Raw genomic sequence first — 25,801 nt, 5'->3', positions numbered from 1 at the left:
CTGAGCACAACCTTTTTAAAGAAGTACTCTGTAAAAGTATTTGTAGATGAATGTAGCCCTTGGCTATTACATTCCAGTTTTCATCTGCAGAGCAATAGAAAGGAGTATGTTCATTTGGCATGTGGCTTTAAGTATAGCAAGAAAACACTGAGGCAATTATATTAGGGTTTAAGACTGCTAATTTTTCCTTCCGTGATCTTCCCCCTTCTGGTCACATTTTGGAAGAATAATTACACCTCTCATAAGTTAGGTCCAGAAAAAAAACTGAAACCAGATAGAAACCACAGGTTCTGTCTGCTGTTGTTAGTTACTAACATCTGCATAAAGGTTTACTATGCTGAGTACAGCTAACAGCTGCCACCGCTTCCAGGAAAATAGCAATCTTTTACAACAGATGCTTTTTGGATCCTCCTGCAGAACATAATCCTTTCTGTGATAATATACACAGCCTGCATCTATGTCTTGTACACATCTTGTACATACATTTGTCATGACTGTTTTACAGTAGCATATTTGAAGTGATTTTTTCCAAGCTTATTTTTCAGAAATAAAGCAAATAAAAGGAAATGTAGGTTTAAATTAGATGACAGCTTCTAAATTTAAGAACCATTTCACCTAAGCACAGAACTAATCCCAGCAGAAAAACACAAAAACAAACAAACAAATAAGATCAAACCAACACAGTGTTTTCTTTCCCTTGACCACTAGTATTTAAAGTTATGCTGCAACTTGTCTTCCCCCTCTGGCCTGAAGTTTCTGGTAGTCACTTCTGTCCAGTTTAATCAGAGAGATTGACAGAACCTTGTGGCAGTGGCACTCCTTTGGGACATGTGCTGTGACATCCTAGAAACCAGGTCTACCACGTCTTCAGGAAGCATTACAACCATCCATAGCTATATAGAGGGTTGCTATCTTGGAGGGTATCTTTTAAAGCTGATAGTCCTGCCCAGATCTTACAAGGCCTATTTTTATTGCTAAATAAGAGAGCCAGGAACTCAGGTTAAACAGTAAGCTCACAAGTCACTCACAGTATTTAAATGTCAGTTCACACCCTGGCTCCCCTTTGGAATACTTCAAGTAACTCTCTCCAGGAAAAATTCTGTTACAGAGGGAGCCACCCTTCAGCTGTGTAGCCAAGAGCCCATTTGTGTCATTTGGCTTTGAGGTCAGGGATTGGCTCATGGCCCCTTTTCAATTAACAGCATAAACATAGGCTCAAAGAACATATGTGGGTGTCAAACCTCATTAGAGGATTTGTGGTTGTGAATTACAAATGAGCAGAGTCATCTTTGTTGCAGACTCAGTTCAAGCACCTACAGTCTAGAAAAGGGGAAGGATTTAATTAGCATGTTTTATTAGTTAGCCCTAATGGGAGCACTCCTTTGAGGTGTTTCTCTCTCCCTTAACAATTACTATGCTTCCTTATTTTGCTTAGGATTTTTGACTACCTTCTAGGGGGGGCAGGAATGTCAAAGGTAGGCATCACATTTTGTCCCATATAGGCACCCACCTCTACTATCAGATCCACCCCTACACTCCTTCATGGAGAGTTTTTCTTTTACAGGTTTTCACCAGGCTTAGACTTAATCTCTGCTCATGCAGTCTCTGCTGATGCAAATTCAGATGAAGAACAGAAGCTTCCTGGTTGGAACTGCTTAGAAGTGGTTAAGAGCCCTGACAGGATAGAAGCTCACACGCTAGGAAAAAAAGCACGTCACAAGATTTTGAAACATCAAATAACAGCATCATATTCCTTTTCCTTTGCTGTTTTTCAAGTCATCGTAGATACTATCACTTTTGCTCTTTCTTCTCCTTCTAAGGGGTCAACACCAGCTCAGGGATGGCCACAGTCATGTGCTCACTGACTCAGAGCCCTTGATCTCAGAACTAATACTTCAGGACTAGCTTCTGTGATAAATCGAAAAAAAAAAAGAGGATGCCAAAAAAAGTCACCAGAGACATTTCGCTTTCAAGTACATACGATCTAAAAATTATCTGAACTGCTCTATAAAAGTACACACAGTTTATTTTGTTTAGTATTATGTTGGTTTTTTCCTTGCTTTTCAGACTCTTAAGCTCTTCAAGGCAAGTACTTGTTCTTGATTTGATCCAGTTTTACCTCTTACCAGTGCAACGTGCACAGCAGCTGAACAACAGGCCTGATTCTGCAGTAACACTGCACTGAACATCAGAAAATAGAATGGTATTTGTTTACAGTCATTGGAAGACCACAGACAAAAATACTAGTGTTTGGTTTGCAATGGGAAGAAAAGTGCATGCATAACCAAGATATACCAGCAGAACATTAAGCGTCCTAGTCCAGATGTTCTGTCTTACTGTTACACTTGTGAACCACCTTAATATAATGTAATTTAATAATAAATACAGATGAACTACAATTATATCAGTTTTCTGCCATCCTCTCTCCTCCCCTCAGTCTTGACAGCTGGATTAGCAGCTGGCACATGTAAGAGTGGACACTAAGTTTTCCTCATTTTATAGAAGAATTTTCTGCTACCTGAATTCTGGTCATACCTACATCATCTTGTCTCTGGAACACCCCAGGAAAGCCCACTGTCCTTTGGGATAAGAAAGGGTATCTGTGAGATAATGATGAGCTATATAGTACCATTTATAGCGCTTTTAAGGTCTCTGGAGATCTTTTAAGATAGCTCTCTGTTTACATTTGAAAGGAAACAGCATAAGGGCAATAAACTGGCTCACAGTTGTCACTTTTCTATTAGATTTTAAAATAACAAAACGAAAAAACTAAGCCAGCCCAAAATATGGCTTGTGGGATAAAAAAAAAATCAAGTTCCTGCCCCATCCATACTGGTTGTCAGTGTTCAGGGAATAGTGATAGGGAAAATCTAGACTTTTCTCCTTGTACAAAACTTCTTCGGCAGCACGAAGTTGCTACAGAATGTCAAAAGGCCATTTTTTTCTCAGACACATGCATTTAACCCAACAACATAAAAACATAAAGGGCCAGGAAGGGGGGAGAAGAAACAGAGGCGTTGCTTTAAACAGCCTTTCTTTTGCTGGGATTTGAAGCTACTGAGGAAAATACAGACTGTTGGTGCACATGACAGATCAGTACTTGCTAGGAAGCCTCCTTGTCTTCAAACAAGTACTATCCCCATCAATTAGCCTTATTTCTTATTCACTTTCTCCCTTTTCCTTCCACTTCTGTTTGTCTTATTTTGTTGCATGACATGAAGATAAAAAGCCTTCATCAGCCTACAGAATAAAGAACAAAACCTAATAAGCTGCACATGGTTATTTCCTTATGGATACCTAAACTTGCTACACAGCCTTTGCTCATTAACTAATGCATCAATAACACAAAATAATCCCATTTCCATGGTATGTATCTGTACAGGAATTTGTTTTCTAATTTGAATTAGAAAGTTCTATTATTCCACTGCTGTTCTTCATTGCTAAATAGTTACCTATGTTCAACAGCAGCAGAAATTCTTATTTGCTTTACTGTAATTTCCGTAAAACCTAAACAATAACTACATTATGCTAGGCTCTGTGAGTACATGGTAAGCTCATTAAAGCAAGGACTGTTTAAGCAGAGACTTAACTAGGAAAGAACATAAAAATGGTCAGGCCTACAGAAAATGTTTGGGGAAGACAATCCAGGTTTTCTGATTTCCAGCTTACTGTCCTGATTATTTGCTCCTGTCTCAGGATCGGTTCTGCAGCTGGAAGAGCTTTATTCATTCGATAAGGTACACAAACAGAGCTCAGGCAATGACCTCACCTAGACTGCCAGCTGCTTCGGACAATGCTTTTTTGGTTTTATTGCATAAAGTCCAACTTTCTTCCAGCCCACAGATGCAAACACAGCACAAACATTTAATCCTGTTACACAAGTACGGGCATGTCAGGTGGGTTTTCTGATAGTACTGAGATTTTTATAAAATGCATTCATTTTCACTGCTTTGTGATTTTGTCAGCAGGCTAACACATGCAATGAGACGGTTTTTCCTATATCTTTTTTCTCCCAGAGGAAAGGGGAAAAAAAAGCTATTTCACAACAAATTTATCTGCTCTGTGGAACTAAGGAAAAGTTTCAAAACAGAGGGCAAAGCTGCAGTTTACTGCTTCACAAAGGATTAAAGGAATATGCAGGAGATGTACTTTATAAGTTCTCTTCAAGGAGATGGCCTGCTTTTATGTAAACTGCCTTTCATCTTATCATATATTGTTCACAGTGAGGATATAAAGTAGACAGGATATTGAGTGAGGCTACAAAACGATTCAGAAGGAAACTAAGCTCTTTTCAGCAGTATATGTTCCAAAACATTGCTGAAATGCTCCAAGATTTCCACATTTTCATTTCTTTCTTGGAAGTATACTTGTGCTTATAAGCCTGACAAACATCTGTGATTTATATTTTGAAGCAAGATATGAATTTCTTGAGCAAACTGTTGGTTTAATCTATATGGAGGCGGTAAGCCTACTCTTGGGAATAGTGCTAAGACTTACCATGATGGAGTCCTCTGTTACATAAATGCACCTTGGGTGTAGTTTTTGCTGTGCTGCATTATATAGTGAACTGGGACTTTTATGAATAGCTGAGACTTTTTAATCAATATTGGCATTTTCCCTCAATTCTGTTATAAACCAATTGGGTGCCAGGGAAAACTATCACTCCAATTTTCTGGAATAACTAGTCAAATAAACAGCACTTTTCTTCCTGTTTCCTTTGGAAAACGTATCATTGACAATGCAAAACAAGCTAAACCATTATTTTTTAACAGAATGTTCTGTGCACTGAGATTGGAATTCCACAAAAATACAGGATAGTTTACAGACAGTGAATTTTATTCCAAGCCATTTTCACTCAATGCCCTTGTATAAACTGCTTTCTGAAACAGACTTTAAGATACTGCTCTGTGAAAATACAATAATGAAACCTCAGTTTAAATGGGACTTTAGTAAGAGAATATCAGGAAGATAAAATTTTCCCAGTGTCTAATTTCAGAGGTGCTAAAAGTCTTACAATTTGAGCTAGACACAATGGAAGCTGCAAGTACTCAGTGCTTCAGCAAAACATGCCCATATTGTAAGACTCTGCATAATTACTTTTGGCTCTTCATCAAAGAGCATCACTCACTAATTCACTTACAAACCATAGGGCCAGATAACAAAGCCACGGATTTGTTATCAGTTATCAGCTACCAGCTACCAGGCTGACAGTACAGAGTTGGGTAAGGCAGATGCACGATCTCCTACGCAACCACAGATCTCCATCTGCATGAGACTGTAGCCAAAGTAATAAGATATCTTGAGAAGCAAGATAAGCTCCACTAACACTCGGCATAGCTTCTGGATCAGACCACTTACATCAACCAGATGAGAGCACACCTAAAAGGAGTTGAGCCCATCTGCACCCACCCAAGTAGCTGCGTCTGTAAATTAAGGGGGATAGTGCCCATTTTACAACATCAATGATATTTCACTTTGATTGAAAAATCAAGTGCTAGAAGTGTTCCTTTTTTGGAGGCAAAAGTAGGTTATTTAATGTGAATTCTAATCCAGTGAACAACAAGCTGTCGATACAGCAACACTGTTTTGTCTGATGCGTTTTTCCTTCTCTCACATACAGAAAAATCCTTCCTGTTGTATATGTATACATAACGGATTTGCATAATTCAGTGCAGTCAGTGACTGCCTAGAAAAACATGGATTAAATCAAACCACATTTTTATGATTAGCTTTGGCTTAAAAAAAAAATCACTCTTTCTAAATTGATTTTTCTTCTGAGTTCTTGGACTTTTACTTAAATTATTTACATTTTAAAGGAACTGAACGGGATATTAGCAACACTATGTAAAGAACATGGATAATACCCTGATGCTGGCATTGGACTACCTCAGTTTTAGAACCAATATGAGTCTCCTAAAGAAGTCAATAGTCTCTAAACATTTTGCTAAAAATAAATTCAACACATTTTTTTTGGCTCAGAGAAATTTATACCCAGAAAGTAAAAAGCACTTTACCAAGGGTATCCAAAAATGAAGCTATTATAACTTCCTGTAGGAAGGGTCGAAAAGCAAAGTTGTAGAAACATATTGGTATCTTTCCTATTTTCTATTATTGAAAAAAAAAATGGTTCCAAATAGTCCAGTTTAGGTCTATATTGGTTGACATTCACATCATGTTTTCTGCTGCTTCTACCATTGAAAAGTTCAGTCTTGGATAAAGATCATATACCTTGTTTAGTAACTTTTGTGTGCAGACTGCAAAGCATGAAGCTTGGCTGGATTGCTAGAGCTCTCTTTGGGAATTTGGCTGCAGGCTCATTCTTTCTATAGGTCTGTCCACAAGGACAAAGGAATAATATTTTATTTTTCTAGGGGAACAACAGAAATCTCAGGGGCAAGGAGTAAGTGAAGTGAACAGAAACAAAGAAGAAATATTATCTTCATTTTTTAACAAAAAAGAAACATTATTTTCATTCTTTTAACTCAAAAAATAGTCACAATAGAAAGTATACTAAATGGATGAGACAGACAAAGCTCTACAGAGCAGAAAGATTGTGTCTGAAAAGGCAAAACATCATATTTCGGCTGTGCTCACAGAACAAAAACAACACGTTCGAGTATCACCATCTAGCTGGACTGTCTCAGTAATTAGCCTCTTTTAAGTACTCCACCTTGGCAAGCAAAGGAACATCTGCTCTCTGGTACCTCCACGGAGGGTGGGGGACAGCGATGTCTGTGCATCTGGGTACCACACATGCAGCAAGCACTGTGCTCCTGGGAAGCATCAAGGCTGCTGCAGTGGTGGATCTGCTCCGCGTGGCCAAATCTACTCTGTGCGTAGGAGCCACACAGGTGTTTTTCTGCCCAGCCACAAGAACAACAACTTCTGTGGCTCAATCAGTTTCAGATGTCCAACCTCTCTGCGTCAAGAGGGCTGAATTCAATAGTGCATCACCGAACAGCTAATGAGAGAGCGATGGCACTGACAGAGTTGCCCTGGTTTTGTGTGTTTGTCACATTTTTCTTCAAGTAAGAGTCACTGTATGGTCTGTGAATGTTATATATTGTCTATATATTGTAGTTTCATACAATTTTGATAGCTGCATCTGGGAATTGTACACATGTCTTTTGGTTGTGTTAGATACCAAGCTTCTCTCCACCTCTAAAAAGGCCAGGTGGCTCGTCAATAGAAGAGATTAACTTTTTAAAGTATTTCTCTACAGAAATGTTCAAGTTCAACCACTGTTCATTGTACAAACTTTTTGACAGGATTCAAAGAGCCCAATCTATTTGTCTATCCATTTTTCGCATGAACCAGTGGAAAACAAGATGACCAGTTGCTTTTGTATGTATGTACCTATGCCTGCTATCATTTCACACTCTGCTCAAGGTAATGCATCAATTAAGAAGTGTGTTTAGCACCTCCTCAAAAAACAAAGTAAGAACGCACTGTTCACCTCTCCAGATCTAGGTTAGTATGTTGTTTGTCACTGTACCTATCAATGTCAGAAAAAATATTAAATTCTCTTCTCAACTGTTTCATCTATTTGTAGTCATAAACATCACTGCACTGGCCCAGCCTCTCTTATTGAGGAATAAAAGCTGCTAAAGTCAGGGTCACACTTAAAAATATACTTACACTTACTCAATGTGAGCACTATAATGCTCACAGTCCAAGATGAGATAGCCACAAGCATGTGCCTCTACATGAATGGTTGAGGACAGATTTTTCCCTGGTAAAGTAAACAAGAGTTAAATCTGACACAGAAACCATATAGTAGTTTTCAGCTACTGTTACGCTCAAAATACCCTGTTCTGCTGCTTACTATGCCCAGGTGAATAAAACCTCCCATGTAGCACGGAACACAGGCAAAGAAATTGGCACATATTTACACATGCTCTCAAACAGATTGGGGAGCCACATGAGCTAGTCACAACCACAAAGTGCCAAGATTTGCAAAAATGTATCATAATGACATTTCAAACATGTACAGAGCTACTGTTCAAAAAATAGCAGCTACAACAGGTTTCATATCAAGACTTCTAAACTTCTGGCCTTCCACCTCTCCACTTTCCCTTTACGGGTTCAGCATGCTTAAAATTGCTGCACTAGTACATGAACCGACTGGTATTGCCAAACCTTCAGCGGTGCAGTCACGAATAGGCCATAAAGATTATGCCAAAATCAGCATTTAGGCACAAAAGGACTCCCCATACCTATTTTTTTCGTTTGTTTGGTTTTGTTTATGGGCAAGAGCTTTATAATGCCAAAACCATCTAAATGCTTGGCTTATATAAAAGAGGAATGAGGTTTCAAGAAAGAACCTATCTAATCTCTCAGTTCCTTCCTTACATGAGATGCTTTGCAAGAAGTGTTGTTGAACTGCACATGTAGAAAGATAATCTCTCAGGCCTCTTTAGGTCAAATCCAACTCCTTGAATTGCACTTGGAAATAACGGGCAGGCTGGTCAGATCAGAGAGTAAAGGTGTGACCCTGCTGAGGGATCACCAACTCCGACATTAATTACCACCCTGTCAGACCTATCAGTATCTCTTCATGGCTTAAACTTTCCTGCCATTGTCATTAATTCAGATTAAGTATAACTGCTAACCTTGACAGGTAATAGCTGAAAGTCCCAGTGACGGAGTTAGAAGATACACCAAGGACCTGCTCCCCAGGCTGGTGTGTGAGCAGAATAGCTGGTTGGGTGTATTTGCTTTGTGTGGCAAGGTTTTGGTAGTGGAGGAGGGGTGGGGGTGGGCAGGCTACAGGGGTGGCTTCTGTGTGAGAAGCTTCTAGAAGCTTCCCCCACGTCCAAAAGAGCCAATGCCAGACAGTTCCAAGACAGACCTTCCTCTGGACAAGGTGGGTGACAGCGGTAGTGCCTCTGTGATAACTTATTTAAGAAGGGGAAAAAAACCTGTGGCACAACAGCAGCCAGAAAGAGGAGAAAGAATATGTAAGAGAAACGACTCTGCAGACACCAAGGTCAGTGAAGAAGGAGGAGGAGGAGGTGCTCCAGGCGCCAAAGCCGAGATTCCCCTGCAGCCTGTGGTGAAGACCACAGTGAGGCAGGTTGTCCCCCTGCAGCCCGTGGAGGTCAACAGTGGAGCAGATCCATCTGCAGCCCACCGAGGACCCCACGCGACAGCAGGTAGATGCCTGAAGGAGGCTGTGACCCTGCAGGAAACCCACATTGGTGCAGGCTCCTGCCAGGACCTGTGGAGCCATGGAGAGAGTATTCCACACTAGAGCAGATTCACTGGCAGGACTTGTGGCCCTATGGGGGACCCACGCTGGAGCAGTCTGTTCCTGAGGGTCTGCACCCCATGGAAGGGCCTTGTGCTGCAACAGTTCGCAAAGAACTGTAGCCCATGGGAAGGACTCACGTTGCAGCAGTTGGTGGAGGACTGTCTCCCGTGAGAGAGGCCCCATGCTGGAGCAGGGAAAGAGTGTGAGAAGTCCTCCTCCTGAGGAGGAAGGAGCAGCAGAAACAAGGTGTGATGAACTGACCACAACCCCCATTCCCTGCCCTCCTGTGCCACTGGAGGGGAGGAGGTAGAGAAATTGGGAGTGAAGGTGGGAAGAAGGGAGGGGTTGGGGGGGAAGGTGTTTTAAGGTTTGTTTTTATTTCTCATTACGCTTCTCAGATTTGATTGGTAATAAATTAATTTCCCCAAGTTGTGTCTGTTTTGCCCATGACGGCAACTGGTGAGAGATCTCCCTGTCCTTATCTCGACCCACGAGCCTTTCATTGTATTTTCTCTCCCTTGTCCAGTTGAGGAGGGGAGTGATAGAGCACCTGGAGTTCAGCTCACCACAGTGGGATCTGCAGGTGGATGCCGAGGAACCACACCAGCCACAAGAGCATGCGTAACCACTGACAGAGGTCACAAGAAAGGTGGGAATCTGGAGACAGGAAGACAAAAGGAAAAAGACAGCCAAGAAGATGGGCTGCAGGAGGTATTACAACTGAAATGTGACTCTGATTGGCTGCAAAAAAGAAAATTAAACCAGACCAGCCAGAACATACCCTTTTCACAAAGGTGACAGGGAAAGTCATCTGGGCTTAGTAATTTCCTTTTTTATCCAGAATTTCTGAATTGGTAAGTCATGCCTGAGTTTTAAACACCACAAATCTGTTTTTAAAAGAAAGCGTGTGTTATTCCCCAATTATTTTTAATTATGAAGCCTTTCCCATCATTCATAGCAGACATTTAAATAGTGTTTTCCGTAGGAAAATGCTGATTTTTAGTATTTGTGTTAGCATACAGGCATGTTGTAATGTTGGGCCTGAGATCTTGGGCTTCATGCTGTACCAAGGGAAAAGACAGAAGTCCATGTCTCCAACAACTTGTGCTTTAGGTATATCAAAAAACACCAGAGAAAGAGAAAATGGCGAGGCAGCATTCGTTAACAGGCTCAAAGAGCGAGTTCTCAAATGCTCCCTTACACTCAGAAATGAGACTTTGGTTCTGAAAAACAATTTCGAGTCTTTTTAAAGATAACTGTGTGGCCTTGCCATTTCCCACTGCCCTGGAGGAGGCTCTGCCTCTCCCAAAATGGAGTGTGACGGAAGTGGTTTTGCGTGGCATACTCCATGTTATGCCCCCAGTGAGACTGTGGTGAAGTACGTGACACCTGGGGCACTGTGCAGCTGTATCTGGTTCGCCGGTGCTACTTTGAGGGGAGGAAGCCAGCTCCCTCAGGCAACCAGCAGCGGTACCACAGCCCATGGCTGAAACAAGTGAGTCTCTTGGTTCTTTTGAGTGCAGAAAATAGATCAAGCTGCTCACACCTTGGGTTTCCTCCTAAAGTTTGATGGCATCCAGTGTGACAGATACTTGACAAAAACACTTCAAACAGCAAAGCTATAAGGTTACAAAATCCTGACATGATGAAAGAATGTATTGCAAGGGAACGCGGCAATTAAAAAGGGAAAATCAACCGCATCTTCTCAAAGAGTTCATTATATCCAAAATGCTTGGGTCTCCACAACACGTTTTGCAGTCTGACATTTAAAAATGCAAACCACAAACAGCTGGGCACCTTCCTTTAAAATGCTGTCATCATACATAAACACTGAGAAGACATATGCACTGGGTTCAAACCAAGAGCCTAGGAAGTAGAAGAGCTTTAGCTACTAAAAAAAAAACAAACTAAAACGTTTTCAAAGTCTATACCGCCCTCCAGCGTACAACTCAGTATTGCCGCCACCAGTTGCAACCTATTTCAAACGCTGAGAACACCGCGGAGCTGTGGTGTTCCAGGTGACGGAGGCACAGGGACAAAACCCCGGCACTAGGGAACAGAGCGAAGAGCCAGCTCAGACCAGAACTAATCCCTGCCGCTGGTCTGCAGGCATCTTTTATGGAAAAGATGGCGCTGGCTCCCTAGGGCAGGAGAGCTTATTAATTTGGGAGGTTCTGCAGCCCTCCTTGTCACAGGCAAAGAGCAAAGCACCCCCCAAGCTGGCTCTGCAGCCCTGCCACGATCACTCTGCAAGTTCGAGGCAATAAGGTTGTCCACAAATGACTGATTGCTTTAACCAGCAGTAATTTCTTCCAATTAAAGCTTCTTATGAACATGAGTTTGGCACACTCTTGCTGAAATATTAACCTGTCCAGAGGAAATTTCCTTGTTGGAATATTTGACGCCCTCTTTCAATAGTTCTGCCTTTTTTTTTTTTTTTTTTTTTTTTTTTTTTTTTGGAAAAAAGGCGTTTTAACTGGATTAAAAGAACTGAAGTGTGGAAACTAAATTGTTTTATCTCTTAATGTTACGCTGTGCAGGGGTACTACTGCACTACTATACAATCACTTCTCAGTGTACTGAAGGTTTTACTCACTACTAAATGCTTCTCATTTGGTGGTTTTTCTTTTTTTTTTTTTAATTTTAGCTTGCCCTTTCAAAAAAAGCAGGTCCTAAAGCAAATCCAGAGCAAAATTGAGAGGAAATCCAGAGCCACGATGAAAGACTCACTTTGTACGCAATCTGTGTTTTCCATTGCAAAATCTGAACATTAAATTGAATAAAAATCATAAGATCATAATAAGATTGATTTAAAATAATACATACTTTTCTTCCATGCATACTATGGTTTCATGACACAGAAAAAATTTCTGAAATTTTCAGATTAATTTAGTTTCTATCTGCAAAAATCCAGCATAATCTTTATGAATGCTAAGTAGTAAAAACTTCAGGAGCTCAGTAGATGTCAGTTGTTAAATTCTGAAAATGTTTACATTGCACACTCAAGAACAGCATTATTGCCGAAATAGATTCTTTATTTCTGAAACATTCCAAAACAGCAGTATACACAGTTGTAATCAAATATTAAGTCATATGCCGTTATAAGAAAGCATTGATTAGTGCAATTGGATTTTGTAAAAGGTCTATCAAAAAGATTTATTCGCATTAAAACTCATTTTCGATAAGCAACTGTTAATAAAACATTACAATTTTATACTTTGTAATAAAGTACTGAAAATCAACTGTAGTTTTAGAGATCACTGTATCTTTGTAAGTGCAATGTGACTTATGCTGCCATTTTAAATACAAAACACTATGACAATAAATTAACAATTGAACAAATGGTGAAAGACCAACAAAAACCCATGCTGACCCAGCTGGATGTCAATTTCCAGTGAATGCTACTTTTTTTGTGCTTCTGCAACATAAATATACTGCTTTGTATTGCCAATGGTACGATTTTGTAAGATATGTTCCTAGCGCTAAAAAAGTACATTACCCCAAAAATATTATTTATGGCACAGAAAAGTTAAATTATCTCTCTGTTGTTCAAGGTTCAGGCAAGTTTAAATGAACTGAAGTATACAAAATAAAATGTACTGGAAACACTAGAAAAAAATTCAAGCACATACATAAGTCCCCCCAAATTCAAAATAAAATGCATGATGCCTTTACACTGAATAAATTATCTCAGAATTTCACTACGGCAAAGCTGCCCAAAAGCATTATCTCCCAGCTCTTTCCAAGGAAATACTCTGGTACTCTGCACGTATACAATACCTTCTTCAGTTCCAAATGCCAACACTGCCATTGTTAGTCTGGTAACAATGCAGCTGTTCAGGTAACTGATTAAGTGCAATATTTAGTATTTGATACAATGTTCATGATTTAAAAATGACATTGCATTATGGATGGTTACATATTAAAATCCTGGGGGAAATAACACTGTATGACCCTCCTTTCCCAAATCATTGTTACCCAGCCAGCTGGGTAATGAAATCCGCATTATTTATTTTCCACTGTTGATGGGCATCCTTCATCAATAGCAGCCGTCTCTCCAGTTCCCATCCCGCATCGTGCTGAGGGACGAAAGTGGCTTTGGAGGCTGAAGAAAACTGTATCAACCGAATGACAAAAAAAGGCAAAGGAAGTTATATTTAATGTGAAAGATCAAGGTAACAAACATTTACCTCTGCAGTGACACTGGCTTTGTGGCTTGCTTAGAGACATCGCTCTGGTGTATTTCTGGCTCTATACTAATGCAACTGTAAAGATCTAAGGTAAAATTAAGGCCACTAACAATAAGACCCACTACTGTTACTAGTCTTAACAGGGTAAAAGGTTTGTAAAAATGAATTTCATGAATAATTGTCATGATGCATGACACCCCTCTGAATGGGAAGATTTGGTTTTCCAGGGCTAAAGATGACAAAAACTTATTTTTGCCACTAGAAACAGCAGAGATCTAATGGGAATATTCTCCAAAAAAGCTGTTGTGCTCAGCCCACTCATGAAAAACCAGCACTTTATAAAAACACTATGGAGGCACTAAAGAATTCTGGCATCTTATTGGTTGAAGAGCTCTACCCAGTCCTACTCCAGACCCTCTTATCCAAGACACATGATGACACGTCACAGCAAAAGTCAGAGAGCTGCCAGTCTCAGTACCACCACTCCTGCAGGGAACTTGTCCTCCGGGCCCCCACCCTCACACCCAGGCTGCATCTCTCACTCATCAATGAGGGCTTATTATAAAATGCTTGTTGACCATTTTCTGAACCCTCCAGGTACTACTGAGGTAACTGTTTCAAGTAAGATCAAAAAAAAAGGAAAACCAACCATCTGACTTCATCTGACTGCCAACTCACTGGTGATGAGGCAGGCTATCTTTAATTTGCTGTAACCATATTTTTGTTATACCAGAATTTGCTGAAAATAAATGTCTAAATTCTGTGAAACTGTTTCTTATAAAACCAGGTCTCAAGCCTTGTTCTCACACTTCTCTGCTTTTTCTGTGAGTTACTGATGCCTCCTCTCCCTTTCAAATGCCCTTGGCTGCCCTAGAAAAAGGTAGAGGTTATGTAGTAAGGCAGGCAGTAAGTTAAAAGCAGTCACCAGAGCAGCTTCTCACCTCTCTGCTACAACTGCTTTTTTAGTGGCAAAAACATTACACTTAAGTAAAAAAAGTTGTTTAAACTTAGGTTCAGCAAGCTGTGCAGCTTCACTTTGTTGCAGGATCACTTATCTCTGCTATAAATACAGTTACTTGAGGCATAAAACACAACCCGCCTCTGCCATTTTCTGCAACTGCTGCTTTCATTTCTTTTTTTTTCCAGAAAGAAAACGAGAAAGTGTATCTAACAATCTTCAAGAAAAAATAGAGAGGGCAAAAGTAAAGAATCATTAACGAAGTTGAAAAGAACTGTAAGAATACTGTTACGTATCCAGACCTGAATCCCTGCTATAGGGCCGTGAACAGGAAACTGCGCCAGCATTGAACACTGTTTCAAACAAGCACAAGCTGTCAGTATGACGTCACAGGGTCTGAGACAACAGAATTTTGGGGGCTCTGCAGTCCCTTTCTACTTTTCTGTCACCAGGTGGATCGCAGGGACTGTCTCCAGTGCAAGGCAGCAGGAACAAGCAAGCCTCCTACCTTGGTTCCAGAGCTGTGGTTACGTTGCTGCTATGCCTGTGCCTGGCACCTGGGATGATCGAGACTCTGAGCTGCTGATTGACTTTCTGGCTTTAGCTGGGACCTGCCTCATCACTGCAGACTCGTCTGGAGACTGGGACTCTTGGCAGACCCTGGTCACCATCAATGCTGCTCTTGGTTGGGCATTGTGAGGCAGCCTCGCTGTCCCACTCAGCTCCCAGCCCACCTTGCCCTTTGGGAAGCTGGCCCTCACATGGTGTGAGGATAAAAGCGTGCAGGACTGGAAGGTAGGGGTCTGCAAGAAGCACCAAGTATGAGGTTGGAGAGGGCTAAGGGTTGTGTGGATTCACTGAACAGGAACAAAAAAAGGTGCTGCCTCACTTCTATGAAGAGATGGACTGCACTGCTACAATTTCTTTACACTGCTTGTGGACGAATGAATCTCTGACAGCAAGGAGAAGAGCAGTTAGTATTTAACTAAGTTGGTTATCTTGGCTATTATAATTTTATTTTATAAATTATCAAAAGCACTCCCTCATCCCATGTTTGATCCTATGCAGTAAACACTGAAGTTCCCTAACGCAGGCCCTATATAAAGTCTAACGACCTATTTTAAGTATCTAAAATACCAATAACTTGGCTACCTAACAGTCTGGTCATAGGTATGAAGACACAGCTTTGCTCTGAATGCACAATTCTCCCTGAACATCTGATCTACTTAAAAACCGAAAGACCTGTTCTACTTTTAATCAAGTCATGACTAAAAACACTTCCAGTACACTGAAAGAAGCTAGACTCTTGAACTGATAATCAGAAATACCATTCCTTAGATATGACCATAGTCACGAAAATCAACAGTGAGAATATCTGCCTCTGATGGCTGAATTCCTTCCAAGAAAATTCCGTATGAACTGAAACCACTTATTTTCCACACCCATAAATAAAATGAAACAAGGGTCTTAAAGAACTATAGGCTGAGGTCCAACCTGCCTGTGCTTCTAGAGTCCTATAAACTTGTCATTCCCACAGTGCTAAGACCATCCATCTTCAAAGATCATTAATCTGGCTCTATGGCAACATATGACGCTGCTAAAGTACACCGAAGGTAAGAAGACAGGAGCCCAAACCTTCTGGACTATAAACAGCTTTGTTACTGATTTCAATCAGTTTCTAATAAAAAACGTGTTGAGAGCAGTGTCTTACCCTCCCACTGAAACCTCTTAATTCTATTTTTCTTAAATATTGTCTGCTGTACAAAAAGTTACAAAATAGCAAGGGACTGGTCTTCATGGCCCAGAAAGTCTCTTTCTCACATGTTGCTATGAAAGATTTAATAGCTTTGCAGAAGAACATGAAGTAGAGGAAAGGCAAAAGAAAAAAAGAAAGAAACGTCTCTACTATAAAGAACTCTAACAGAGCGAGTTCCTGCAGAGAGCAAAGAAGGTTATAATAGAAATCTCATGGTACAGTCTTCATCAAAGAAGAAACCTGACGGCTCTTTATCAAAGTTTCACCGCAGTTGGTCAAAATCTGTTGTCAGTCACATCTGTGTAATCCCCGAGTAACTCAACCAAAAAGAGAATGTGAGTGATTGAACTTATTCTGGATCTAGCCAGTATCTAGCAAAAAGTACAAAAATGGTGAGAGCTAAACAGTGACAGTTCATCCAACAGAAAACCAGGTGGTCACACAGCGGGCCCTCACAAGAAGGTATGCGTGCAAGGGGAAGAAATAGTTGGAAGAGCTGACACAAGTTGATATAAGTTTCTCTTTGAGAAACTTCATCACCTATTAATCACAGAACATATAGCTAACTCCCAGCTGTGATAAGGTGATTAAAACACAGTCTCTTTCCTCAAGCTCATTTTATTGCTTACCCTAAAAAAATTCATTTGGAGATAAAATTATTTTGGAAAAATGCAAAAATGCATTTGCTTAACAGTATAGCTCATCACAAGTATGTGATACTCCAGGATTCTGTGTTTGCCTATTGTCTCCCAGTTGGAGTTGAAAAGATGCTGGTTCAACCTAAGACTGTACTATCCAGGATATTTCCCTCCTCAGAATGCCATAATGTCACAAGATGCAGTTTTACAGTCTACTGCCATCTACAGCAACAGGGGTGCAACTATTTGAGTACTCCAAGACTTGCTCATCCTGTGACATTGAAGGAGCAGTTGGCGCAAGTCTGGAAGAAGGCAAGCCACATATGTTAATGATATAAGGTTTCCATTTGTTTTGATTTCTTACTGACGGGTGCCAATCTATCCTTCTTTGGATGTGATTACATTCTACCAGTTATCATAGTTTACTAGGAACTACCAGCAAACATTGTCCATCACTGTTTCTGGAAATCTTCATCCGTTCCGCATTGGGAGTTAGAAACTCTTCCATTTTATAGCCCAGCTTCATATTCAGGAGAAAAAAACAACACCCCACAATCTAAGCCGAAGTCATCTACACAGAGACGGAGTCCTGTTTAACTCTTACCTTCGAACTGGCTGTGCAATTTTACTTCTGGGTATGCCACTCCCATTGATGGCCAGCGATGGTCTTGGAAGAGCACTGCGCCCTACAATCCCTTGAGTGGCAGCCTTGTTTGGCATTGGGATCCCAGTGTTAGAATATAACTGCAAGTTGTTGGACACTGGAATACTGCTGCTACTACTACTACTACTACCTTGTACAGTTGGGCTTACGTAGGCAGTAGCTTTGAGAGGCTGTCTGACAGACACTGGAAAATGTCCCACACTGTGAACTCTGTGTTGAAGCTGTCCTGGTGACGGAACTGTAAAAAGTGGCAGAAAAGAAAGTAACAAGGTCAGTATTCAACAGTCGAGGCCAGGTAGTAATGCTTATTTTTAGACAGATTTGAATAGGGATAAACACATCCTTATACAACTTACTTGCTAATTATAAACTGCTGAAAAATTCCTTGGATCCAATACTGTATCCAGTAACACTGCACACCCCCATCCCAAACAAATATCTCACCCCATATTCATCCTTATTTCTCCCCCCAAAGAATTTTTATCAGCCATTAGAAGCACACTAATTCCACCTATGCAATTAGAGCTTTAAACAGGAGACACTGATGAAGGTATAAATTAATTACTGCTAGATCATTTAGATTTTTGTAAGGTTGCTTGCAAGAACCACATCTTGTTCAAGGAACATTGCATTAAAGCACTCTAAAACATCACAGAAGTCTAAGCATTATATATAAAAACAATAAAAAGGCTATAAAAAGGTCTTGAATATAACAGCATATTCCAAGGCCGATGTTATGTAAACTATCATTTTAAATCAATGCTATGGGTTCCAGAAGATTTATATATAGATTTTTCTACACAATCCTGCCCTCTGGTGTACATCAGACACACATCTGTTTCAGAGTCCGCATATCAAAAGCACTGTCAAAAGCCTGAAGCACATAAACTAACATACGGCATACAGGCCAACCCTTTTCGAAGACTTTGAAAAAGGACATCTTAAAATCCTTTAAAGACACAGGAGAAAATACAGATATGTGATTCAATTAAACAATACTGGAAATATATTGCTACGGAACTCTTTATCATTGTGCAGATCCTTAAATACCCCAGCACAGCCACTTATTAGAAATGTTTTTCAAAAAATTATTTCAGAAAAATCACATTTTATACACATATATATATATGCATACATAAACATATGAAGGAAGACACATATTTCTAAGTAATAAATGAAATTAAACTCTCAATGCACTACCATGCAAATTCAAGTAGGAACCTGAAAAACGACTTCCATTCTCCTATTCAAACAGGGCAAAAATATAAGAAAATAAATCCAGAAGTCAAGTATATTTTCCAGAAAGGACAGAATTTAATAGTTTTGAAGATATTTGTAAATTCTGCTCAAATTTGAAAGAAAAAGCCACAGGAAAAGGTTTCGCCAACTTCTCCCTCCAAAATCTCAGAGGACATGGGAGGCCTAAGTTAAATCCTTTTTCCTGCCTGTGTCGAATTAAATTCACTTTTTCCATTTCCTCTCAGAGCACCTCAAACACTGTGCTAGAAAAAATGGGTTTGGATCTTGATCTATCTTGTTCACATTCTACATCAATACTTCAACATCCACTAGATCAATACGCCCTTCATCCCCGCCTCAAGAAGTCACCTAAATTAAACTAATTGCAGAGTCATTTTAATCCCTCTGCTCAAGAAGTTTATCACACTTGAGGATACAACCCTCTGCTTACCACATTTGCTCAGAAGAAAGTGGTTCGACTTCAGTAGAAGAGAGGTCATGTATTTTAAGACAGTATTTATACAGTGAACTGTAAAACCAGCATTGTACAAATTACCAAGAAAAGCAGTTTTCAATTCTAGTATCAAAACTAAAAATGTAAACTTAAATGAAGTAATTGTATTATCGGTGCTTCTACAATACTACTACTAACTACTATCATAATTTTAGTAAAGTTGGCACAAAATGAATGGGCAAAGGAAAAAAAAAAAAAGGTGATGAAACTCTCAATACTGCATAACAAGATCGGCAGAATTTGCTTTCCAAAACAGAAACGCTGAAAACCCTGAGTTATATTAAAATCCGGTGCAAAAGGAGCACAATATGCTTTTAATTTTTCATAAAGCAGAGGAGCAGTGACTGGGACGTGTATATTACCACTCTACCGATTCCCTGCATGCAGCCAAAGAACACAGGTACTTACTACACGACTGCATCCTTGAAATCCCATTACTCGCTCCATGCAAACTGGAGTCAAAGCTCTGACTGTTCCTCACAGTGACTGGAGAACTAGCAAAGCCAGCGTTACTGTTGACGGTGGGGGTACTTGGCATCCGAGCAAGGTTAGGCATGCTTCTTCGAAGTTTATCTGAAGCAAAAGAAGACAACATCCATAGTCATGTCAGAACTTCCAAAAAACACAAGCAACCTCTGAATAATTTCTGTAGAAAACCAAAATTAAAACAAACTACTTCAATGCAAAGAAAGGTTTTGCTCTGCAGGAAGAATACAAATATATTATTGACAGCCTACTAATTGAACCCTTCTGATTATTGTAACAGCATGATTATTCACAAGTCATTTTAAAGACACCAATAAGCAGTACATTTTCAGAATCATAAGGATTTAAACACTCAAGTACCATAATAAGGATGAGTTTCATGTAAATGTGTAAAGTAGGTCAGACGAATCATGCCCTAAATGTGCCTGTTTGTTTGCAGTGAATACAAAGCAAGGCTGCAGTGACAAAGTCAGACACAGGTATCTACACTGTGGATGTCTAAACACAGGCGAGATGAATTCATCCCAAGTGACTGAAGTCTTGCTTTCAGGTGCCAATGAGATGCTAAAATATCCCATTCAGTACCTAACCTTATTAGCATGCTAAGTTTCTGCAGGTGGCCATGCGCAAAACCTGCTAAGTCTTGATGCTGTTCAGTTGCTTGGAGCCTTGAGTTCACATCTGCTGGTTCTCCCTCCTACCCCACTTGTGGTGCCTGCTTTGGTGGGCGTTTTCAGAACAGGCCTGAAAGCCTTTCACAAAAAGAAAGCTGCAAACGCCCCAAATGTTTTGGGGGCAGGTTCACAGCTAAGGCAAGTGTCTAAGAGGTCAGAAGATGTCTGCAACCCCACTCACACTAGCTGATTTGGAGAGAGAAGCTGAAACCAAGTCTGACATCTCAAGAAGACTTCCCAACCACCACAGCATTAGGTAATCTAAGCTCAAGTTATTTCAGTCTCTTCTGCTGCAGGGCCAAAGGGAGATGACTCAATGCTGTATAATCAGGAGAGACTGGCGGGGGCAGAAAGGCACACACTGAATGACCTGGTCTGAATTGCTTCCTGTGACGTGGCAGACTTCAGTAAAGCACCCCTGTGGGGAGATAACAGGTCTTTCGTTAAATTGTCACTGACAACACCACTAAAGCTGGTCTCTTGGCCAGGTTCAGGAGCTCAAGTGCTGTGCCCTACTGAGGTGGCTATGCTTCTCCTGGTGCTGAGTTCAGCGTGAAGGCTACCAGCTCCTGCCCCTGCTATAGGTTCCAGCGCCTGGCAGATGTCTGCCTCCAGTTCCCACGCTGCCACAGAACGCAGGGGTATGCTTGTCTTCTAACAGGCAGCTACTAGGAGACTGCTCTCTCCAATGGCAAGCAGGGCATTTCAAGATTGATGTTTTGGATTTGTGCACAGGAACGACACATCACACACAGCTTGAAATTGTTGCTTTGGGGTGACATCCTAGCTCACACAAGGCAAGTTTAGTCCACAGAAACAATGAATTGACTTGGGAATCTCTGTTTATCAGTCCACATAAATATATAACCTGGTTAGCATCATCATGAGCTCCTCTAATCTTTAAAGCTCCTAACAACTGACAAGTAATAAGAAGTGACAGTACAGTTCTATCTATAAAAGGTATTAGTAGCCACTAACAGTAACTTCAATATACGTGATGCCTATGTAACTCCAGGAAACTGAGTCACAGCAAGGCTACAACTCCAGCTATTTTTTATCACTGGTCCCCAGGGTAACAAGTGGTAAAGAATCTTGCAAATAGTCAAAAACATCCTTGTACTTCAAAGGTCCAGCATTTCTAATATCCTTTTGTCCTGAGTCCCAATTACTAGTGCCCACCTGCCCCTTGACGCCATATCATGCACACTAGTCCTGTAATAATGAGACCTTCTTCTCTTCCATCTTGACTAAGGTTAACTTTCAGTTACCATAGATGGTCTGACATAGAAAACCACTGCTGTCTAGGAAATAGTTTAAATATTCCCATGAATTAAATACACTGCGTTTTCATATTTTTTAAATCAAACAGTAGGTATGGGAGGTAAGATAGGGAGCTCAATGCAGGAAAAGGAAATGCAAGGTTTGAGTTCCTGGAATCTAGAGTACAGACAAATCCTAATAAAGAACCAGTTTAAGGGTACTCCCTCATCAAAGAGTTAAGAGTTGCTGTGCTTCAGCGACTCATCACTAACACTGGCAGGCTGAAATGGTCAGTGGTACAGCAATGAATATTAGCTAAGGGATTACCACTGTGGTTCAGTCAGGTGGTAAGTATTAATATCACTGATAAATCAATGACAAACAGTTATCAGGCTTCCAAAACTGTCCTGAGGATGCAAACAATGGCATCCCTACAGCTGCTTTATGTCCCTATTTCTGAAATATGCATGATTTTGCAAATTGGAAACGGACTATCTTCCTGTGATGCAATCCTTGGCGCAGAGTGGCAGAAAATTCATGCTACTGTTAATTTTGGAGCCCTAGCCTACCCTTTAAAATCCTAGGTCCTGAAATTCTAGGTCAACATTACAGCAGTTGGCAAAAAGGGTCTGAGCAGCAGGATGGTGGCAGGGAAGATGGCACTACATAAAATAGCTTTTCTAATACTATCCACAAAACACGTTGTGTAAGCAGAATTCCTTGGACTCTATGTGCTTTTCCACTCAGGGACTGCATCAGCCACCACAGGCATGATCTGTGCCTTGAACTGTCCAGTGGATGCAGCTACAATAGCAGGAAAAATAGGTACATAAGTAGCTTGGATTTCCTCTGTGTCATGGGTGGCCACGTCTTTTGCCTCCTGTTCATTAGTCCCTTCTCGTTCCAGCAGTCTGTTCTGCTGCTGATTCATTCAGTCCTCAGGCAGCAAATTCCTGCTGCACCTGCAAATTCTCATCCATCGAGCATCTGCGTTACTTCTTTGATGGGTCCTTGTGTCTGCTGAGATAAATGGCCCTGAAAAGCAATGAAAATAGCAGGTCAGTTTTGTGTTTGGGGAAAACCCAGAAATGTTCGTCTTGATGGCATTTTGCAGCTTTCATCTCCTTGGATGATGCATCCTCTTTCATCTTTCTTCAAGTTTGTTCTGTCACTTGCTCCCCTCCTACGAACAGTGGAAAGAGTCTTACAGATGTTTTGTTTGTAAATGAAATGCTGGCTCTTTTGAGCCTGATATATGGAAGTAGAAGGTGGGAGTTATGTGATTTTAATATTTCAGGCCGCTGAGATGTGACTAGATACGAACTTGCTGGAAATATATGAGAAGAAAACAAAGATATTTTTCCAAGCTGCTAACAGCAAACCTTCCCTTTCTAAAGCTCTTTGCTCTCCTAAGACCGATGAGAAAATTAACAGAGAGGAGGAGTGAAGGAATACAGCCGAGATGTATTCTCAGGTAAGAAGTAATTTTGCCCAAATAGTCCTGTTTATGATGAATGCTGAAATTTGCTATAGTTTCTGCTACCTCTTCTGCACTAATATGGTTCAGTGGCAAGCCTAAAACATCATTGGTTGCTTATAGTTCATTCTGTCAGGAAGATGTGGATATTAACACCACCAAGGAACTCCAAAGAACCTGCACCTTCTACAGCATCCACAGTTACTGTGACCCACTATTGAGCCTCAACTGTAATCTAGGACAAAACAAATATGATGTTTAAGAAGGATGCAGCCATATAAAGCATCACAGATGTATCTTTGCCTTTCTCAGCCTTCTTTGAGATGTAATAGCATGACCTACAGACATCATATTATTGGGACGTTTGAAAGTGTGAAGAAAATGCAAGGACAGGTCATGCAAGGGAGTTAATAATAAGTTCCTCCTCATTACCACTTCCTCAGAGTAGTTCATGCATATACACACATGCCTGTCACTTCACAAGTGTTCTTTAGGTGGCATACGTTGCCCTTGTTTCACACATCTGCAGCAGAATGATACAGCAAAAATCACCTACTGCATGTTTACACTTTTTCCCCTATGTGGCATCCATGCTGAACTGCCTGTTGCCTACAGCACAGGAAAAACTGGGAATTGTGCAATACAGGGTCCTCTGCGCTCAACTGAAAATGTGCATGAAGAGACCACTACACAGCATAGATCATATTCACTACTGGTGACAAACGGGTCAAAAAGCAGGCAAAAGTGTCCCTTATTTTGTCAAATGTTCCACAAAATTACAGTAAAGACAGCAGTTTGCCTCTTACCCAGCTGCTTCAGATCTGATTTTTTCCAGGAAGTTCTTCCCCCGATGCCGTTTCTTCTCTGAAGTCAGCCTGGGATCGGTGGCCCAGCTTCTTTCTGGCAGGACACCAGAACAGGCAGCACCTGCCTTCTGTCTTCTGGTCCCAGCACTGCTGGTGGCTGCCCCCATTCCACTGCTGCTTTTTTTTCCTTCCCTGACCTAATACTATGATGGGCCGAAGATTAAGGTCCATGTAGCACGCAAACAGGCCTTGCCCTTGGAGCAAAGCTGACCCAGAAGAGGTGTGTGCTTGGTGGGCTGCCAGACTGGGAGTTCTGTAGCCTTCTTGGTAAGTATCATCTTCTCTCTGTCAAAATGCCTCAACCAGTGAGGCTCTCCTTGCAAGGAGGGCTTGAGTTGACTCTACAGTGAAGTGTCTCAAAACACATTTATTCATTCACTGTTACTCTCTGCAAGTGTTGTCAATGTTTTATTTGAACAAAAGGACTCAGAAGCCTCGCCAAATGTGCACTATCGTTAAGGAATGTGATACAAGGAATTGTAATGACTAGTGTCTCGGAGAAATCTAGACCATCATTTAAGCTACATTAGCATTTTCTTACACATATTGAAATCCTTCACACAAACCCTACAAATTCAACTCCGCCTTATCTGTATTGTATGCACAAATAAGTTGGGGAACAACCATAAGGAAAAAATCTGTGCTTTTTGATTTTAATTATTATGTTCCATGTTATGCAGCTATTTAGATATTTAGATATTTGTTCTGAAATCCTTAACAAACTTGTAGACTCAAATACAACTTCATTTTAAGGGATTAATTTATCTTCCTCATCTTTGAAGACCTGAGTTCAGTATCTGCATTACATTTGTTACGGTTATAAGATTTATGGCATCCCAAATACACCAAGGTCTAGTTAAAGGTCTGTGGAATCATCAGTTGACACAACAGAGACATCAGTGTTTAAAAACACAAATACAGATTAAGAACCAAAAGCAAGTTTTTCTGTTAAGTGAGAGACACTGTTCTTCATGATTGTCAATACCTACATTTTGCTAACATTGAATATGTCCATTTTATTCGGAATTACTACTTCATCGTGCCCTGGTTTCACAGACATATGCCTCCCGCCACAGACAGTTACAGCAAGTTAAAGATTTTTCCATTATCCTTCCATGACTCCTCCCCACTAATCACTATTCTCAATATAACTTCAAAGGTAACAGAGTCAGATTTTTTTTCTCCTTTTCTTTAATAAAGTCTGCAACAATTTCCTACACTGAATTCTCCCTTCCTTACTAAACAAGAGAGGTTATGAGTAGAAAAACACTCCGTAAATCAGTAAATCAGTAAGAATAGACCTTTTCCCACCCCTCCAAACACAAATCAATGTTAGTTTATACTGAACTGATCTAAACACCAACCTACTGGCCCTGAAATGCTGCTCTTCTATATCTGCCTAGAGTTTGCTTAAAAAAAACCCCAAAACACAAACAAAACAAAAAACACATTTGCAACTTTCCAAATGAGGCAAGGATGTTGCAACAGCCACTAGTGTTCATAATATTTTGCCTGAGAAAATTATTCCCCAGAAGTGTATGCAATAAAGTAACTCATAACTAGTAATTTCTGGAAAATAAAAGCAAAATTTTTCAAGTGAATGGTATCTATGGCCTGTTTATGAAGGTATCAAACAAGCTCGAAACTTAAAAAAAAAAAACACGAAAAGGCAATGGAAAATGTACATTAAAATTAACCAGATAGCATGCAGTGCTACTCAATGAAGGATCTATTTTTCATCTGTCCCTTCTTACTGCATTATAATAAACTCCTTCATTAGCTGGAATAATTTGTCCAAAATACAAAGTTACCTGTTTTCAGGTATT

The 25,801-nt window shown here is 40.4% G+C and overlaps 1 protein-coding gene across 3 annotated transcripts in view; it reads right to left on the bottom strand.

The window, feature by feature from the left end:
• Positions 1-13,292: 13,292 nt before the first annotated feature.
• The window catches only part of SLAIN1 (SLAIN family member 1), a 58,568-nt gene continuing 46,059 nt past the window's right edge, over positions 13,293-25,801 (bottom strand). For all 3 annotated transcript variants that reach the window (XM_086482011.1, XM_086482012.1, XM_009950473.2), the window contains 3 exons: positions 19,621-19,785; positions 17,400-17,697; positions 13,293-13,368 (listed from right to left, as the gene is read on the bottom strand). In XM_086482011.1, the coding sequence (XP_086338137.1) occupies positions 13,293-13,368; positions 17,400-17,697; positions 19,621-19,785 (539 nt within the window). The remainder of the gene's footprint in view (positions 13,369-17,399; positions 17,698-19,620; positions 19,786-25,801) is intronic.

Source organism: Leptosomus discolor, chromosome 1 (genome assembly GCF_034619465.1).
Source record: "Leptosomus discolor isolate bLepDis1 chromosome 1, bLepDis1.hap2, whole genome shotgun sequence".
NCBI classification, from domain to species: Eukaryota; Metazoa; Chordata; class Aves; order Leptosomiformes; family Leptosomidae; genus Leptosomus; species Leptosomus discolor.
This window is presented reverse-complemented; position numbering and strand designations above follow the sequence as displayed.